Source organism: Nyctibius grandis, chromosome 4, assembly GCF_013368605.1.
Source record: "Nyctibius grandis isolate bNycGra1 chromosome 4, bNycGra1.pri, whole genome shotgun sequence".
Lineage (NCBI taxonomy): Eukaryota > Metazoa > Chordata > Aves > Nyctibiiformes > Nyctibiidae > Nyctibius > Nyctibius grandis.
In genome coordinates, this window is record NC_090661.1 from 81067314 (window position 1) to 81088005 (window position 20692).

A 20692-nucleotide genomic window follows, 5' to 3' on the forward strand; every position below is an offset into this window, starting at 1 on the left:
TAATGTAATATATCAAAGTATGTGGAGTGAAAGCTGTTTACAAATGTGTTATAGGTTACAGAAAGGGAATAGACCAATTTGTTCGGAAACTGTCATTTAGGCATAAACCCTAGTGTGTTGAACACAGTTTTATGCCAGAAAACTTAGCAGCACTTCCATTCACTCCCCTGGTTAAAATAAGCAGAAAACTACAGACTGACTGTAAGTTCAAAATCAGGAGCATGTTAACCACTGTTATCAGTTCTAGATTTACTGTTTTTCCTTGCCATTAAAGAGAATTTTCCATGTCATTAAAGAGACTTGGCTTTATAAAGGCTTATAAAGATTCTTAAAGGCTGTGTCCAAACCACATATATTTGTAGGAATGTTTATGTTAGTATTTGATACCTCACTTGAAAACATTTTCAATTAAGGAGGCACAATGTACCACTTCAGTATAATTGTAAGACGAAATGATGACGAGACTCATTTCATATCTTATTGCATACGAAGGCACACATCTTTTTAAAGGTCACGATTCATAACTCCAGAACCACCGCTAAAGCCATTGTCATTGCTTCTTAAAACATAGAAGTCTTGCATACAACCTTCCTTCTTTTCAGCACATTTGCTGTCAAATGAGCATCAATTTCCCGATGAGCTTGCAGAAGCATCTGTCTTTGCAGAACTTCAGCTTACAATCCTGTAATTAATTTGTTCAGAGACTGGATATTTAGAAGGAGCAGCTCTTTACACTAGAGAGGAAGAATACTTAATTTTCCAGAGAAATTGTTATCTTAGTTTTCTTTATTATATTTATGCTTTAGAAAAATCCACAATTTCTCTTCCACATCAGCTCCTCAACATTTACTGATTGCTGTAGACTGTATACTGCAGGCTATATTGTGTGGTTATGGTTTTTGTTGTAAAGCAATAGATGAGGAGCTCAGCATGTCTGTAATTCTAAAGTTTCTAAACTCTAAAATTTCTCATGATATTCTGCGTACACGTAGGAAGAGAACTCAGAACTTCTTTACCCATCAATATTTTAATAAATACTCCTCTGAGTCATGACTGACTACCATATGCAGGGATGAATCATGTGCAAGCTTTGTAGTGCCCCTTGCATTCTGAAGACCTCCACAGAAAAGAAACCACTATCCAGCTGCATGTCCCAAAATACAGACCATTCTCCCCAGAAGTAGTTCCTTCCTTGAGGAGATGCCATTGTAACTCACATCTTTTGGGAAGACTGGAAACGGAGTTCAGATTCCTATGCCCGTTACTGACTTCAATGGGTCAGTATATCAGAGACATCAAGCTTTAGCCCTAACTGGGAAAATGAAAAGAGGACTGGGAAAGAACTATATGCAAATTTAGGCTCCTTTACTTGCCTAGTGCAATTGCTGTGTAGGAAACCATTCCACAACTCTGTGTAGAGATGTAATTTTAAAAGCTTTCACTCCTTTGACCATTCTGTTACTGAAAGTTACTTTGAGTTGCAAAATATATATTCTAAGGTGAGCTTTTACAGACAAATTAAGCAGCAACTTGTGACAAAGCAGTTATCATCAGGAGATAATTGACCTTATTTGAGAGCTAAGCATCCTGAGGCAAAGTAGAGTGTGCTTAATCCTGGCAGGTTAATTATCCAGTGATTATGGTAGCTTGGAAGGTATTATTGCTGAGAACCATTTGCAAAACGACACTATTAAAAAACCTTAATTTAATAAAAATTAAAAGCAATGACAATAATCAAGTTCTCCAGTCATGTATTGCTAGATAATGACTGCAGAATGGCCCTAATTGGCTAGCAGCAATGAACATATAATTATTCCTATTCTGAACATTCTGTACTAAATTTATTATACGAACTACAGTTAATAAGTATAAAAAATCCAAGACAAGATGTTTGGCTAGTTATAAGAGGGATTTAAATGAATGACCAAAACATCAGTGGTCACTGAGCTAATGCTGAAACTGATAGATGTACTGACTTGTTATCACAGCATTCAGTGTCTCCCCTGCAGTTAAGGGTATGCTGGCATTTACATTCTAAACTAGAACATTTATTCTGAGAGTTTATAACTTGCCCATTTTAATTACCATCTGGCTGAAACTTGAAATAACCAATCTCCATTCAGATGTAAATTTTTAAGTAGAATATGTAATTTAAAATCACTTTGCCAATTGTTTTTCATTTAGGAATGGCAGCAATTTGGAATTTGCTGCTCTTGGATGTTTTTGTATTACTCAAAAAATAAACAGCTCAGTGCTTAACAATAAAAGTGTATTGGTCTATAATGTGGAGTGAAGATAAATATAGGGAAGAATAAAAATTGTGTCTGAGAGTATTGTTTGTAATAATAAAGTAACAACCACACCACTTAGCATGACTTGCTTATATGTTGACTTATACACTTTAAGTATTTAACTAAAATAGCAGAACTGATAGAAAATGTAGTAAAAAGCAAACGGAAATCACAGCAAATGGCCAAAAATTCGGTGCTGGCTAGCTGAAGTGGTTCATTACCCATCATGCACAAACACAAAAAAAATCCTCCATGTACTTGTAGATGAAATTAATATAGGAGGAAAAAACAAAACAAAACAAAACAAAGAAGGAAGCTACTGGAAGGCAGAACATGTCAGAATGAGCTTCTCTTGATTTTTGCAACTACTCTCTACCACAAACCATATGCAGAGAGCAGAAATACTGACAATCACAAGATACAGCAGCTACTAAAAACTAGAAGTACACTGTGCCAGAAGCATGGTTTCAAGTCACACAGAAAGACAAGAGAATAAACGACTGCAAATAGCAACTCAAAAGCAGCAATGGCCAGCTTATATAGCAGACAGCAGAGACTAAGAAATGACCGGGGTTTTAACTGATTAGTATAAGTAACAAAGCATTAAGAGGCTGGTACTCTGAAGTATATAGATATATATCATACTGCAAGTTTAAGGATGATCACTTAGGTTTAAACAGTATCTTTTACTCTGAAAGACCCCAAAATGCTTCAGAAATTATACATATAAAATGCACACACAACAGTCCTATACAATATTTTGTGACAGCAGGTATATAATACCATAGCAAACTGAAATGGCAGGGGAAATTTAAGGTAGTCGAAATAGAATTTCTAAAATTGGAATGTCACCAGTATAGTGGACTATTGCTTATAAAGTGTGCAAATATATGAAAAGTATCAACCTATGTTTTGTCTTCTGAAAAACAGCACCTAATGAATCACTGTGATCTGAATTCTCCTAATAGGTCAACGGGGCAATATTTATATAAAAGACCAGCAAGGTTTAATCTCAGAAGTTTCTATGAAGACCAGCAAGGTTTAATCCCAGAAGTTGCTATGATGCCCTTCCACCCAAACACTGACTAGACTTGGTATTACTTAATTTGTGAAATCTGACAAGATTTTTTTTTTTGAGATTATATTGCTATTAAATCAAAGTATTTAGTAGCATCTTTGTGAGGACTGTATTGTGAAAGACAGAATAAACGTAACAGTTGGCAATAGCAGCAAAATGTCTGGAAAATACTTCTTCTGTATTGTTGACTATAGTTCAAAATGTTTTTCTTATCCTACTGCCTCTAAAAACATTGCAATTTTCTTAATTTTAAAAATACTTTTTTTTTAAAGTCCCGTATCTGTAACAATGGTAGCCCCTAATGTGGCCATGCAGACAATAGTGTAAAAACTGACTTGTGTTGGTGCTACTCCCTGTGTTACAACCAGGAATACCCACGGACAGGAATAAGTTGCTTTTCCATAATTTTCCTGTACTAATGTAGCTATCTTGAGAGACAAGCCCACACTTCATTTAGGTATGTTACCTTTCCAAGGCATTTTTTAAGCTTTTTCTGCTGAGCAAACTAATAAATATTTAAGAGCACTTTCTGAACTGGAAAAAAATCAAAAAGTCATAGCACTACAATGAGTGAAATCTGAATTCACTTGGTCTCTTACCATGGACTTCCAGGCAGAATTTCATGCAATCTGTTTGCAAACTGTTGCATAGCAAAGATAAGCCTTCCTTAGATGGACTACCAGTCCATCTATCACAAAATCAATGAGAACTTTCTAAACTAATTCACCGTTTCTTAGTTTTGTCCTCCCACTTCCCCCCAAAGAGTCTTCTTCATCACAGAAAATGCTATTAATGGCAGCAGTAGGGGTATGGAAACAAGTTACAGAATCTCAGCAGCTCTGCAGTAGCCCTTCACATGGCTTCTTCCAGCAGAGAGTTAACTTCTGTGTGAATACATCATGCACATGGACAGTTATTACAAAGCAGCCAACGTGTTGGATATTTCCTCTTTTAACCTAGAGTAACTTTTTCATGTGTCTCTACACTAGAATAAGCAAGTTGTAAACCTCTAACAGGTCAAGTGACATCTTTGGCATCTACTGAAATATCAGAGTCCTGTGACCATGGGATTTCATTTTCTAGTGACACTCCACACTGTCAAGTTTCTCTCTACAAATAATAGAGAACCAGGAAGCAGGCTCCTAGACACAAACAGCTAGATACAAGAGATACAAATACTTCAAATAGTTTTGGAAGACTCACCGTCTCATTTCCAAAAAGGACGTCGACATAAGGCATGACTTTCATCATAGGCTCTTTGTAGAACTGGCTAATAAATGGCGCAGAAAGATTCAAGCTGAAGATCTTATTGTTTTCAGAAGCCTGAGTAGCCACTTTTAATACTGCTTCTGGTGACACTGTCAGGAAGAATCCCTGCAAACATCCAAACAAAGAAATGTATGTTACTAATTTCGTATTAGGAACCACATGCAGTATGCTGCTTCTAGAAGGTCTCCCCCAACCTACCTTTGTCATACACATGCACAGATAAAAACTCCTGGAAAATACTGCCTTTCCGTTAGGCATTATGGAGGTTACAAAGAATCTGCATATGCCTACAATCACAGCCCTCCAAAATTAAACATAACTCCCTACCTCTGCATTACAAGTACTATACTTTCCCATGGTAGCTAAGACTAATGTTCATATTTTAAGAGGTGATATATTATAATTCTAAACGCCCCTTTTTAGTAATAGAGTCGATCAGACTGTGCTGCTTAATTCCAAGGTCCAGTATGATAGCTCTATACACAGCTAGGAGATTAATGAAATCCCTTGCCTGAAAAATTATTACCTTGTTTATAATAAATATGTTGAGTATGCTGTCATTGTAGTAGTAGTTATTGTTTTGCAGGAAAAATCTAGGGGTTTTCACATTTCCGCACATGTATTTTATTTCCCCCCCTCCCAAAAGTATTGTTCTTTATTCTGAATGTGAACATTCAAGTAAGTATCAATTGTGAAACAAAAAAAAACAGAACTCAACCAGAAATTACTATTTGTCTACTAAATTGTGAATGTCAATTGCAGCTCTGTATGAAGAACAGTTCAAGGCTGACATTTTGAATTTAGCACTGCAGATGGTTACCTCAACCACACGTGTTCCAGGAGTTATGTAAAGATCCCCTACATTTCATTAATCTACTAATTAGACAAAGGCTTAGTCTTTACACCAATTAAATAAATTTTGTATGTTTCATTTTTATAATCCTACAAACAATTTTACTAATTGTTCTCAAAACTCAGTAAATAATAGTAATTTTCAAGCAAGAGTAGCAAATGCTAAATTTAAGGCCAGAGATAATGTCTAAGGCACAGTAACAAACAACTTTTAGGGGGGTCTGATAAACAAAACACGATCTCAGTGCTATCTGTAACATCGCCACCACGACACTCTAAAAGGTATAACAGTGAAATAGTCTTATTTTCCAGTCTTTATCCATATTATTATGTCTTTGGATCACAGTATATCTGTATTTTTATCCTGCATACTTCAGCTAACAGATCATCTCAGGCACTGTACTCACTGGAAAAAAAAATATAATGAAGAGTCTACAGATTAAAGACTACTTAGAAAGTCTTTCTATTTATTTCTCCTTACTCCACGCTCTCCTGTCTAACAAATACATGACTGTTTTCAAAACCTGGGCACAATTTGCTACATGACAATAAAAGCCCAAAGGGCGCAAGAATGCTTTGTGTCTTGTGGAGTTACTCAGTACCTTAAACAACTGGAAGCCTGTAAACATCCAAGCTTCTCTGCTATTTTTACATTCTAAAGAATTAAAATGAACAGTTTATATAACATCTCATCTCCATAGCAATCTCTACCATATTTTAGTTTTTCATTTAATGAACAGAGTTGGATTTTTTTTAAAAAACTGTTCCAAACACAAAATAAAAACCTTTCAAGGCTAACATGTTGCCAGCTGTGGATAAATCACAGATTGCTGTACAGTGGTCTACGTAAATAGTAACCTGGTCAAATAATTAGGCTTCTTACCAATTTTAGCCTAAAAACTTCATCTGAACTAAAATACATCTGATTGTAATTTAAGGTACAGAACACTATCCCCATGAGATCTAACTCAGGCCTGCATCCAACTCCCTTTTCCTTGGAAAGGCAACATAAAAGTACTGAGATGCAGACAGGAGAGCTTGCTTTTCAGATCCTGCAAAGTAAAGGCCAGGAACTCTCAAAGGCTACAGCTCTGTCTTTGGGGTTTCCTAAAAATCACTTCTGCCATTTAATTGCATTCTTCCAAGAGTTCTTTATATTTTTATTTAAATAACTATTTGACATTAAAACACCTAGAAATTTAAGGGTTGTGTGTATGAGAACTCTTGTTAAAACTTTGCCAAAGTATAACATTTCTTTGCAAGAAAACGTTGTAGCAATACAAAAAAAAACAGTTGTAATGGTACAATTCACACAATGGAATTAACGAAGTTGGAAGAAAATGTATAAAATCTGAACTGAACAGATTTGGGTATAAAGAAACCTAATTAGCCCCCCCCTGCCCCTTAAATATTTAAATTGAGTTTGTCTCTATTTTTAGTGGAATTCCAATTACAGCTATGGCCAGTACAGTTACAGGAACCCAGCTTTCTAAGTTTGAAAGCCACAGACCACGCTATTGCAGCATGCTACAATTCTGAACAGGAATGAACTCCACTAAAACAAACAGGTTTTCTTATATCTCACTGGGATTCACAACAAAGTCACTCTGTGGCTTCCTCAGAACCACAGCCCTCATGCTCTTGCAGCTGCCACTGCTTTTTGTCCAGACAGATGCATACAAAGGAATGTCTAAGTCAACTACTCCTGCCTACTCTAACAATTAACTGTTAGACAACATTAGCTTTGAGTGTAAGAATAAGCCTATCTTGGTCTCACGGATAGAAAAGTTCTATACCCACTAACAAGAAGGTTAAGAGGCTTCTCAGCAGATACTCTACACCCACCTACACATCTCAGTCTGCTTCTGAGACTTTTGGAAACATTTTTACCCTCAAAACCCAAAGGTACCTTAAAACAACTATGAGGAAAACACCTGTAATCAAAAGATGAGACAGTTAATATACAGAAATTCCAATAGCCTGGGAAACTTAGGTTGCATTTATATATGAAATGAAATTACAATGTAAGTATCTATCTTTGTGAAAGAATGTTGTACATAGAAGGACATATGGCAATTAGTGCAGTCAAAGAAAGTGAAAGGCAGCAATATAGTACTAAGAAAACCTATTAAACATTAAAGACTATCAGACATACTAGCAGCATGCAGTATTCCTTTGGCGTGCACTGATTGAGACTGAATATACCAGATGCTAATGCTTCATGATGTGCCACTATTTTCTGCCGCACAAAATATAATGAGCCTCTTTTCTATGCCAGGAGGAAGGTACCATTGTACCACAAGCCAGAGAGCAAGGCTGAACTAATACTCTCTCTCATTTTTATCACACGCAGACCCAAAAGGTTTCTTCTGACCTACACTATGCACATACAGCACTAGCTATACCAGATGTGAGGGCAGCAAATTAAGGGTGTCAAAAGTGTCAGCAGCACAGAATCAGAGAGTGTTGAAGGACCTCATGAAGACAGATTGACTCTGGCTTTGGTGAAAGTAATTCTGCATAAGGTGTTCTGTCCAAACTGAGAAATCTTGACATCATTTGTTCATGTGAAATAACGTACTTGCACTGAATTAATCTGGATTACATACATGTAATGTTCGCACAATGAGGATCGAGATATTTTTTTTTTTTAAGCCAGTATTTCCTTAAAGCCAAAACTGAAATCTGTGGCCTAGAGTACCTTTAGACAAATCCAGGCCAAGCTGATAACAAACAGCTTTGCAGTTTTGGATTTATTATCGTTTAATAGCACAGAAGCAATGTTTACATAAGAACATACAGAGATAACAAAAATTAGGATAATTTTCAAATCTACTACCCACTAAAAGGCATTTGCCCTCTTTTCTTTCTAGCTCTTCCTCTTTCCTTGCCACTCCCATTTACAGAGTGGGTTACATGAAAATAACTTTATCATATGAGTGACAGGATTTTGAACCATGGTATTCTGAGCTGATTTTGAAATGCCATTTGGTAACAATGTAAAATCAATAAATTGCAAGCGTAAATCAAAATATTTAACTTTCAGAAACACATATACAACAGTTTGCTGTCATTTAAGACAAATTATATTCTGCCAACATGAAAGGAACACATCATTTAATCCAAAATTATTTTATAGCAAGCATTTACATAAAAAAGCAATTATGATGACATCACACGTTCATCCATCTAAAGGGTGGAATTTTTCAGGCACATAGAAAGTTTGACAGTTACGTAGTGACAGTCCTGATAAATACTGTGATTCAGTAAAGCCCTACAGAAATCACCTAACTTCAACTATGCTGGCAGTTCCAGTAAAAGAGTGAGACTGCTAAGGTGCCAAAAGAACTTGCTCTGTTAAACGACAGACATAACCAAGTCAGCGCTTTTGGCCCTGGTTAAGTTTCCTAAGTACACAAAGAGAACTTCAAGCCACACGCTTGGGCAAGAGAGACTTCCCTCAGATCTGCTCTGCCATCACTCTCATCTGCTGCAGTCTAGCAGAAATATCAGGGCTTGGAAGGAGTGAAGCTGCAACACATGGCGATTCTTGGGATGGAGAAAGAACCACTAGGTAACTGCTCCAGACCAAAGAACTTACACAAGGCTTCCGGGTGCCCTTACACCCAAAAGAGACTGAAACACTTTCATCTTCTAGCCTCTGAACTGCATGGAGCACAGACTGGGTGCAGTCCATGTCCCACCCACTGTGAGACAAGGTAATGAAATCATCTTCCTTCAGAACAGGAACCAGAAGGAATCTTCTTGGAAAGTTAGAGCAAAAGCTCTTCATCTGTCTTAGTACTTACATGAGTTTAAAAGAGCAGGGAACAATTTAAAAACTATCTTTAACACTGAAATATCTAAGCACAACACTTGGAACGTGCAACACACTCAAGTTCGCAGACATACGGACCCCTTACCTCTTCCACTGGGTTTTGAGCATTTATACTTCCAACATCTTCCTGCTTGAAATTATTTGTTAAATTATTTTCCGTACTGACATGTGACAGAATAGTATCAAATGACAGACATAGGAAAACACTCATAATGTGAAAAAAAATCTCCAGAAATAATTAACAAAACCCCACAAACAAACAACATGACCTTTATTAATGAAGGTGCTTGTGCTTTAAGTAATTTTTTACTTTCTCTAGGAATGACAAAATCTCCATAGAACTATCCACTTGGGAAATGTTCAGTCTGTAAATTAGAGAAATACATGAATGTTATTTTAATCTAGGTACCTGTTCGTCATGTAATAGGTAATTTAGGAACTTAGAAAGTACCTACACAGTATCAATTGCATTTTGGAACTATATTTTATCTTGTAGTGATCAGCAAGTGGTTATTTAATGAAACAAAACCCGCTGCTTTTCGTCCAGTTCCTACTGGAGACAGTTGTTTTAAATCAGAAAGCAAGGACAGCAAGAATGCAACAATTTCTCTGAGTAATTGTTTTGGCTTGTTCCTGTATGCATTGTTTATTTTTATGAAAGTATTGCTTTATAACTGGAAAATGACTAAGCTGTAAACTATTGTTTTATCATTCTGAGTGGCCAGTGTTTCTGTTTTTGATAAAAGCCAAGTTTCAAACAGTTTTCAGTAACATTGGAAAAAACCTAACTGTCAGTAAACATGCTTATATTGACCATGACATTTTCCTCTATGATGGTGCCAACATGTCAGAGAGGATTGCTTTCAGACTTGAACAGCTTCTTTGTTGCTGAAGTGAACTCTGATTGCTGCCATATTAGTATCTATCAGATTACAACAGTAGCAGAAAGCCCCCAATATTCGACGTTATATGTTAAAGAAAATAATTATTTCATGCATATATTAGCAATTTCTTTTTAGTTTTAAATCATTTGAAAATATTTTCAATTCTGATTACTATCGATTAAATTAAGCACTCTCCAGGAAGTTCTCCCAAGTCCTATTTAAGACAAAATAAGTGCGTGACTTTACTTATGAGATGTATACTCGCAGAGTGTATAGGTGAGAACTTTGACAATGAGGTGGAGGTGTACACACATGTGTGAGAAAGCAGTAATATACCTAGTTTTGGTATAGGGAAATGTCGTCCCAAATAAAAAATTCTCCTATTTCCCTGGAAACTGCAAAGTTAGTTAAGCTCATTTTGGCAAGAGAATTAAGATCTTAAGATGATGGTTTGACATAGCTCCCCAAAGTCTGCCTCTCTGTGAGGAAGCAAAAATACCTCTATATTCTCTCTCAAGTTCAGCATACAGTTTTACGTGAGTTTATTAAGCTCAGGGAGTGAGATGTCTATTGTTATTCATACTGAATTTATAACAAAATTTTGGAGGAAGTATTAAACATCATCTGGGAGACAGGCGCCTGGAGGTTTTATTACTTTGATTAAGTAATTCAAGCTTTTTTGCCTCTGTTTACCCACTTGCAAAATAGTTATAATGATAAATACACCTCCATTGGCAGAACCAGTGGGAGGTTTAATTACTTAGCATTACTGAAATGACTGAAATTCTGTGTTGAAAGGTATTATAAAGTACAGGGTATTACCATCAATAAAATATAAGCTGCAAATCAAAACAAGCTATGATAAAGAACAAGCCACTTTTCTCCTAGTATCCCAAAAACCACATTGCTACACTTTTTCTTCATTGAAAACCAATTTAATCCTTACTGAGAAAGCAATGCATCTTAAAATATTTGTTAAATTGTTCATTAAAAAGAGAAACTGTTTCTTTCACCTTTCATCCTTCTAAAACACAACTCTTTATCAAAATTAGGTTTGCCCCACCCATCTGTTAATATGAGGATAATGTGTTTAGACCAAAAAGTAGACTCAGACGTACCAATTATTGTTTAATGAAACAATAACCAGAAGTTTAAAAATTGGTAATTATATTATTTATGATGTTCGGAACAATGAGATAATTGATTTTTAATCTTCATTTCCACAATTTTGGGCACAATCCCAGGGTCCCTGTCCTGGCAAATAGGCATTTCAGGAAGTAAAGAATAAGGTATGGTTAATTTAGGCCCTCAATGATCGTGCAACATTCGCTTTTTTGTGTATGGCTAGTTACATTAATATAATTTGGCATCTCATTAATTATGTAAACATCAACCATATGTTGAATTCATTCAAGTTTGGTGTGTACATAATATTTACAGTATATTAGTAAATTGAGAGAATCTATGTATCTGCAAATGCATAGAGATTTTCTCATTCTCTAGGCAGTTAATCCTCAGTTTGGAAGCTCTATAAGCAAACATTTAAACCAAGCCTATTCCTTGCTTATTCAAATAGTCTTGAACAGAAAGAGAACAAATACAAGCATTTTTCTATAAACCTGCTTATATCAATGCAGTGGTTTATGTTATAAACACAGGTAAAACACTCAAAGACTGAAACAATGACTGACCATTGGTGTATTAGCAGATAATCACAATTGACTGACCCATTGTCAAAAGATCTTGTAAAAATGCAGATTATTTGATATGGTTGTACAAAGTCCTGTGGAGAACCCTTCAAAGCTTGCATATCAGTACTGCTTACTTAAGAATTTTGTCTTTAATACTCCATGGCCTGAAAATCGTAAAAATTCTTCTGCTATGTACAGGCAAGAGACTTTTTGGTTATGTGACTATGCACACAAATATTGTGACTTTTGGAGAGGAGGGGGAAACTAATTTGGGCTTGCCCTGCTGTATTTATAAATATTAGTTCCCCTGCTCACAAAAAAAAAAAAACAAAAAGGAAAAAAATTCCTCACCAACCTCTTGCTCTATACTAGTTTCTACTACTGTAGCTGTGCCCTCAGAGTGTCAGGATGCCCAGGTGACGTAGAGGAATGTGACAGTTACGTAATAGAAACAAACACAGAAATGAGTCCAATGCCATGAAAAACAAGTTAACTCCAGCATGACTTCTGTACCTTACGGATTTTCCTGTCAACAATGTGGTCATGCTGTGAAAGGTTTCACTTAAATTCAGGTTAGAAAACAGATATGAGGTATAATAAAAAATAAGTATGTTTTTCCCTAAGTACTCTCATACTGAAACGCTTAAGCAGAAACCTTTCTTCCCTCCCCCCAACTACCTTTGAGATCTTGTAAATTATAAGAACATAGCAGCACGGGGATTAAATATTAATCAAAGTCATTACCATCATCGTTAGAACATATTTCAAGAGCCCCAAAGAAAGAGCATATTATTTCACTAATAAAGATCATATCATCAGAAAGACTACAGTGATACTGTAGCATGGTAGGTATGAAGAGAAAAAAAGAAATACACAAAAGATTTCTGAAGCTTATTGCACTATTCCAATGCTAACTCATCCTTTAACTGAGTCTGTTTAAGCAAAGCACACTCACCATGGGCAAAACAAGAGCTCTATAGAGAACCAGAGAAGCACACAGTGTATTTAACAAAATGTAATTTTGCTGGGGAAAAAGTCCACAACAAAAAAACAAGGATCTAAACTCCATAAATTATATCAGTGAAAATCCGGAGCAGCCCTAACGCTTCAGTGGAGATTTGAATTCATTTGTGTGTGACAGGGCTACCCAAAGCGGAACCAGTGTACCGGAAACGAACATTGTTCACAGGATGACTTTTTCTTTGCATAAAGTAATGACAAGTTTTATGGAATAATAGGACTTTAGCTACTTGCAAATTAAGATGTAAATGATTAATAAAACAAATACTCTCTCCCACTCCCCAAGGTATTTGCTAGCTGATTTTAAACAGCCTACGCATCCTTATATTTAATTTAATGTATAAACACCACTATTGCACAAAATTAAGTGCACAGTAAAATAAAATGCTCAGAAGAACTAAAAAAGGAATTGGCAAAATAATAAAGGATGTATTTCTTTCAATTTCTGGCTTACCAAGTTTAAAACTAAGTGCATTAACATTTCCCTTTAAATATCACTCTTCTCACAACTCTAGCCCCAGAACCACAATTCCAAAAAAACTTATTTCACAGCAAATATAACATTTACTATGAACATGCAATTAGGTCCTAATCACTTGGATTAATTACCACATCAGGGTTTACAATAAAACATTTATTGCTCACACTTCCACACATTAAAATTAATTATTTAAAAGAACATTAATGTTATTGCTTGGCCTTTTAATTTTCATTATATAAAGACTGTTGCATGACTTTGTTTCTGAACTCACAAATAAATGAGGGTCAGGACCTACGCTAATTCTAATAATTATTAAGAAATATAGTTGAAATGTGGACAGTTGCTAAACTAAACAAAGATATTTTCACTTAAATTAATTTGGGTAATAATAGTTGTCTGTAAAACACTTTGAATACAATGAGCTATGTAAGTGCTTAGCATTAATTATTATAGTCTGAATAAGTACTTTCTTCAAATTCAAAGGGGGTGGGAATACCCCTAGCTATTTGTTTTTTAGAGCCAAATAATACTTACATTAAGCTCCTGTTTCTAATGAACTCATGAGCTCACACCTCAGAAACCCACTTTTAATAGCAGGATGACTACTGTGACCAGGGAGAGTAGTGTTAGTCTTTTACTCCCAGATCTTATAACCTGAGGGGAAATTTCTCGCTAACACACCATTTTCTGTAATGTCACATTATTGTGGGAGTAGCAGGTTTCAATAGGGGCTTCCATTTGCACTGCTCTTCAAGATGTTTGAATACTCTAAATAAGTTTTAATTTTCTACTGAATATTTTCCACACTCCTCTACTTGAAAATGACTCCACTCCTGTCACATTATTTGCCCACCTTCACAGAAAATCAGACTACAGATACAGGAAATATGACTGAGCAAACATCTTTTTTCTGTTTAATTACAATGTGTAATATTTTTAAAAACAGTTTTAGATTAATAAAAGATCAAGTTAGGCGGTCAGCCTATGGCAGAGAACTAACTTTTCTTGACGCAGCATACCTCTGAGTTTTCAAGCAAAATGAGAACAGGAAACCCCTGCAACTTAGTGAGCAAATACCTATTTGCTCCCTAAGAATGCGTGGCCTGTGACAACACCCCTTTAGCCACCTTAGAAGTACAATGCACCCGTGCAGCTTCTCAGCCTTCAGAAGTAGGTATCCAAGTTCCACGGGGTACAGGTCCCTTCCGTGGATGTTATGGTGTGTTTAGTACTACATGTTCACGTGACGTATAGCTTCTGATAGGAACACTTGCAAATCACAGATACTCCATTAAAAACACTAGTGTCTGGCAACATGGAATTCAGGAAATACTGAATGGAGCTGCTCACATATATACATTGTGATGCAATTTTTGACGGTAGGATTACGTGCTACTGATTTTAAGAATGCTGTGTAATGGCAATAATAGAAATATATGAGCAGTATTTTCTACTTAATGTATGACAAACAAATGGATTTCATAAACTGTCATGTAAATGAGAATTTATAGTTCCAAATCAATTTACAGATCAAGAATACAAATAACAATTAAGAAAATCACTGGTAGCTGGTAATTAGTGTATTCTTTGGACTCGCTTATACCTCCAAAACTGTCACGTTATAGAAACAAAGTTATATTAAAGGAGACATTTCCAACATGGCAATTCTGGTTTTGGAAGATAGGCCTAACCCCTTGAACCAACGTCTCTCCTATTTGTTAGTGCCCAAATTAGTTTGTGCGGTTTAATTAAATTTGCTTATTCTTGAAATGTTGAAGTGTACAGGGAAAAAGAAGAGATTTATATGAGTTAATGTTTTTTAAATTTATATTTTTAAAAGCATAATTCAAACAAACTGATTTTGAAACTCACATGAGTTTTATAACGTTTAAAGAAATGTATTGCAGGAAAACAGTTTTCATGATAGCAGCCAAACATTAGAATATCCTTAGAAATATTCAAGATGACTGAACATAAAGCAACTGTGTAAACTTTGAACTTGCTCTAACAAGCCTCTGGTGGTCCATTCCAACCTGAATTATTCTAGAAGTCTATGATATACTAGATCTGTGCATATTTGAAAGATACGGACAAAAAAAATATGTGGACAAAGTATATAGCCTCCAATACTCTATTAGCTTTTAAGAGAGTATTTCAGAGCAGAACATCCCAGATACTGCATACACCTCTAACAATCATGTAAGAAATCAGTTATTTCACCCTGAAATAAACATCACAAAATGTGTACACTTTGCAAATGAACATGTAAATGCATTAGGAGTAGAATAACACCTTAGAGGTTAAGTTCCTCCCATGGCCCTTCAATTTCACATGGAGCTTCCCTGAATTCCAAATTATGAAGTCAATAAGATCTTATTAATGCCTACAGCCCTAAATGTAGACAGTCCTTTGGACAGGAATGAGCTCTTCTACAAGAATATTAATTATGAAAAAATGTTCCCTGCTCTTTTTTGCCCTTTACTTGAATCCCTGCCCATCCAATTTGTGTCCTTGAAAACAAAGAGAATAAGAAAAATAGATACCAAAGCTATCACAATGTATTTAACAATGTTAACTATAACCATGATTTTCTACATTAGAATATCAATGAATAACTTTGACATATTGGACACATGTAAGTAAAGACAAATAAAAAAGTACTCCTCTTTAAATTGACATTTAAGCTTATGTTTTAGCGCTTTTATAAGAAAAGGAAGTTGGGATCTCTCAAAATCACCTCCTCAGTTCTGAGAACTAAAATCCATTCCTCATGCTAAATAAATATCGTTTCTATTTTTTAAACAGTCAAACTAGAACACCTTGGAACTGTATAATAAATAACCTCATGAAAATTATTGGTCCATGTTGAAGCACAATGCAGCACGCATTCCTCAAAGCGAAGATGGAAAGTCTGTCTCAAATTTTTGATGTATTTTTCTGTATCTGTATCAATGACATGCATTCATTTACAGGAAAGTTCGATGATTCAGTATTGGAGCTTGCTCTCTCTTCAAAACAGCTAACTATGGAAATCAAGGATTTTCTCTTTACTCCTGTCCCTGCAATGCCTCCTCATCAACGTTTATGGTTCAACCCAGTCAGGAGTCTTGTAAGAAACCAAACACTGGCAGAGCGGTATCAAACACTTCCACAAATAACAGGAAAAGAAAGCTATGATGGTACCTCCAAACCAGAGTGCAGAAGCCATGGATAAATGTTGTACATTTCTTCAACCTTCTGATACTTAGAGCTCTGATTTGCTTCAGGAAGGGCAGTGGAGACACACTTCAGCTATTTTCATAAAACTTTCCCTGGAGAGCAATATCTATACGATGCTACCTAGAACATCTTCTGCAGAACAAAATTAAGCTTAAGAAGCTCCCTTCTGAAACAGATGTTTGAGTACTGCTAGAAATCACAGGACAACATATTTCCCTCTCCAATAGTCATGTTTATCCATCGTAATCACTGTTGTTAATCAAAGGGTTAAGTAGTTGGTAATGACATGAACAACAAAAAAAATTACTTGACAAGATTCCATCCTCATTCCAATCTCCAGCAAAGTGTCAAACGTAATTATAAATTTTCACCAAAGTTGTCAGATTCTTATGTTAATCTTTGCACAATCTGACATGGCCATTCTTCAACTTTTATAGATGTGAACAGTTATCACTTTGTTTGTATGTCACCGCAGACAACATAATCAATAGTTTTCATATCTTTCTGTTCATATTTTTTGTTAAAATGAATTTTGTGAGTGCTGCTTACTTTTGTTCCACTATGAAACTTGTTACTGCTTGAATAGAGAGTACTTAATCTCAACGATAAACATTATAATGTATGATAAAGCAGTCAGGGGGAAAAAAAAGGTTCAACATTTTTTTCCAGTCCTCATTTTAACGTACTCTGTCCTTATCAAATTAATATCTAACAACAGTGACACAAAAGCAACACAATGGATGGCTTTGTTCACTTTAGATGTACTAATTTGAAGCACAAACTGCCTTTCACTCCTTTTCCTTTTATGCTCTACATTTCTGTAGTAAGGAAATCTTACTCCATGAAACTCAATGCAAAAATTTATAACTGGAAATAACTGGTTTATCATATATTACCTGTCCTCATCAATAATTTAAACAGGATCCACAAACAAACTGATTGCTTGTTTATTGTTTCCATACCCAAACAGCCACCACATAGGCTGGAGAGGTATTCTTTCTGATCTGTTACTAAGTTGAAGTACCACACAGGCACATTCAGCTCTTCCTGCAGCTCTACAGTAAAACTCCTCCAGCTCTGAGCACAATCAGCACAGTTGCTCTGTACCAGAAACTGATAGTTTTTCATAAAAGTTGTGAATAACAGCTGTTGAAAAAATGTTTGTTGTAGGATAACGAAGGTAAACTTGATCCCTAATGTGTCTACACATTATACCTGTTCTTCCATGGATGCTAAGAAGCACCAAGACTTAAAAAAAGAGATACTTGTTTTAATCAGTCACCTGGGCACAAAACTGAAATGTGAAGAGCAGAATAAATTTCTTGCTGGCATAGGCTTTACATTAGCTTTTACAAACGAGCACTACTGTGCCAACAGTGAAACTAGTCCTGATTTTGTAATGTTTGCTGAACTTCAGTTTAGAAATTGACTTTGTTGACATGCAGTCTGATGGGAAGTTTCCCTTCTGGGCACCAAAACAGACAACACTGCTCCAATAGAAAGCACTTACTTTGAATATGATGATTTAGCTTAGGTTTTAGGCTCCAGCTTGACCAAATGAATACTTCAGACACTTAATACCCAACAAAGAGAGTCAAGATTTTCTATTGGCAGCACCCAACTGATTTCTTCCAGTGTGAACTAGAACCAGTTAAGAGTCTGCTTCATCCACACCTTCCTAGCTTAAGATTGATATACATAATCATAGGAGAATATGTCACCTAACTGCTAGGTTTAGCCAGAGGTGAACCTCCTTGGGCGACAGCCTCAGATTTGTGAAGCTATGCACTTAACTTCGTAAATCCAACAGTACTGAAGTCTAGTCTAATACACATCCATAACCTCTGAGTAATAATACCATGGCAGGGTTCAGGCTGCAGAAAAAAGCAGCTTTGAGAGAATGGGTTGCAGCACAGCAGTACTTTGGCATACGTGTAAGAAATGGAGTCTGAGATGTCTTCTATTTACTCCTTCTATTTACTTCTATTTATTCCTCACGAATTGCATTCAGATGTGCAGGAGTCGCAGAAGGCTTCCCATGAAGCTGCTTTTCTGGCACCTACGCTCCACAATGATGACTGCTTATATCTCATGTACCCTGCCATATCCCTGTCCACTCTAATCTCAGAGTAAAGGAACTTAAGAATATTCACTGTGAATAATAGCCCTTGGAAAATCTTCAACAATTTCAAGACTGTATGATACATTTTACAATTTAGATATTTAATAGCACTGATGACTGGCAATTTTCCACAATTACCATCATAATCGTTCTATGTTCTGAGAAGAGGATACAGATGACAAGAAGCTGTTTGAAAAATTAAACTTTTATAAAACATCTTCTGAATGTCTGGCATTTTGATACAGTAATACTTTGTCTGCTTTTCTGACTGCCTGTTACAAATTTGTATTTGCCTTTGGACATTCTTCTTATGGCAAAAGAATCTGTTCTGAGGAGATTTGTACCTTGGTTCTACTGCAGTGAATTATGTATCTATTCAGAGATCATGCTCTCCCAAATGAACATCCAAGCCTGTTAAAATAGTCTGCCAACATACTGTGAAGATCTGTGAAATGGCACACCCTCACAAATGCCAGATGTAATTCTGCCCACAAGAAAAGTCAGATGGATTCCTCCAATAAATTCCTACTTCTTTTGTCTGCCTCTTGGTTGATATATGATACCACTGCAGATGTATCCAATTTTATTAAAATTTGTCCCATCAGCTCCATTCTGAAAGGAGAATTTTCAAATTTACCCTGAGTTTGTGCATGTTTTGTGATAAATTGTTCCTAAGCTGAAACCCAAGCCTTGAGTTTTATTCCATTTAGTTCAGCAAGGTCCATATCTGGTCAGACAATTTTCCGTGTTTGTGATTGTAAGAGACAGCTGTGTTTCACTAAAAGTGCTTGGATATTTGGGCTCACATTTCAGTAAATTTTTCAGTTAGCACTGAAACTGGAATTATTTTGTCCACTTTGGCTGAGTTTGAAAATCATCATAACTAGCAGCAGAGTTCAAACACCAAAAGCTCCCATAGGACTACATGCAAGACACAAAGATCTCATCACAGCTAGCTCTTCAAATCCTAGCAGAAGCTTTGCTAAAGATTTGAACTCTAAGAATAACATTCTTCAGTGTTCCTAGCTTTACACCAAACGAAAAGCTTTTCCTAAATGAGTGGCTAATAATGTACTTCAAACTCTGGAGACACTGGTAAACCCGTACTTAAAAGACGTCACTTAATTCCTCCATTCCAAAGACTTACCTAATGTTAAAAAGTATATAGGAAACACAGTTAAAAGCCAACAGTTGTCTATGGTCTTTGCTGAATTTGATATTAATAAAAGTTTGAACTATTCTGAAACACCTCTTGCCCTAAAAATCATCACATAGTAGAAAAGTATCCACTAGAAAGTAAAAAAGAAAAGGCAGCAATTCAAAGTAATTTTTTAAAAGCCTTTTTGAGTGAATATTTGCTATGAATTTAAGCATGATAATTTACAAGTACTTATATACATAGAGGGAACAACTGCAGTTGCCACACATTCAGGATTTTCCTAAGGGGACATACTGAGGAGGCTAGGTGAAAATTTTTTGAATTGGGAAGTATTAAGACTTGACATTGAGCTAATATTGAATGATCTTGCACTGAATTACTCAAACTTTTAAAGACTGATGAAATAACTCCATATAAATAAAACCATGAAACAAAATACAGGCATACAAACATGCTCTTTGTTCTGCACTGCTTCATGTACAGAAACTAAGTTTCTAATTCAACTTGTCTTTCTGTAGTATTAGTACCCTGTAGAAAAGAGCATGTTTTGTTTCTAAAAATGACATTTTGGCATTATGCCCTAATTACTCAGGATTCTGAAGATCTTGCCCAGCAGTCATCCTGCCGCTCCCAGTCATTCATTTTGTTACTAGTGTTTGCAGAGACTGATGATCTAGAATGTCCTTTGTGGTAAGTTTTTGTATTCCACTTTCTTCCTTCTGAACTGGCGATATCATAGTTTGATTCTATTCACATTTAAGGGAGCACAGAGTGTACAAGGTAGTGAT

At 35.8% G+C, this 20692-nt stretch overlaps 1 protein-coding gene across 2 annotated transcripts in view; it reads right to left on the reverse strand.

Annotated features, from left to right (window-relative positions):
* The window catches only part of ADK (adenosine kinase), a 304369-nt gene that overhangs the window by 80344 nt on the left and 203333 nt on the right, over positions 1-20692 (reverse strand). For both annotated transcript variants that reach the window (XM_068398760.1, XM_068398761.1), the window contains exon 7: positions 4573-4743. In XM_068398760.1, coding sequence (XP_068254861.1) covers positions 4573-4743 — 171 coding nt within the window. The remainder of the gene's footprint in view (positions 1-4572; positions 4744-20692) is intronic.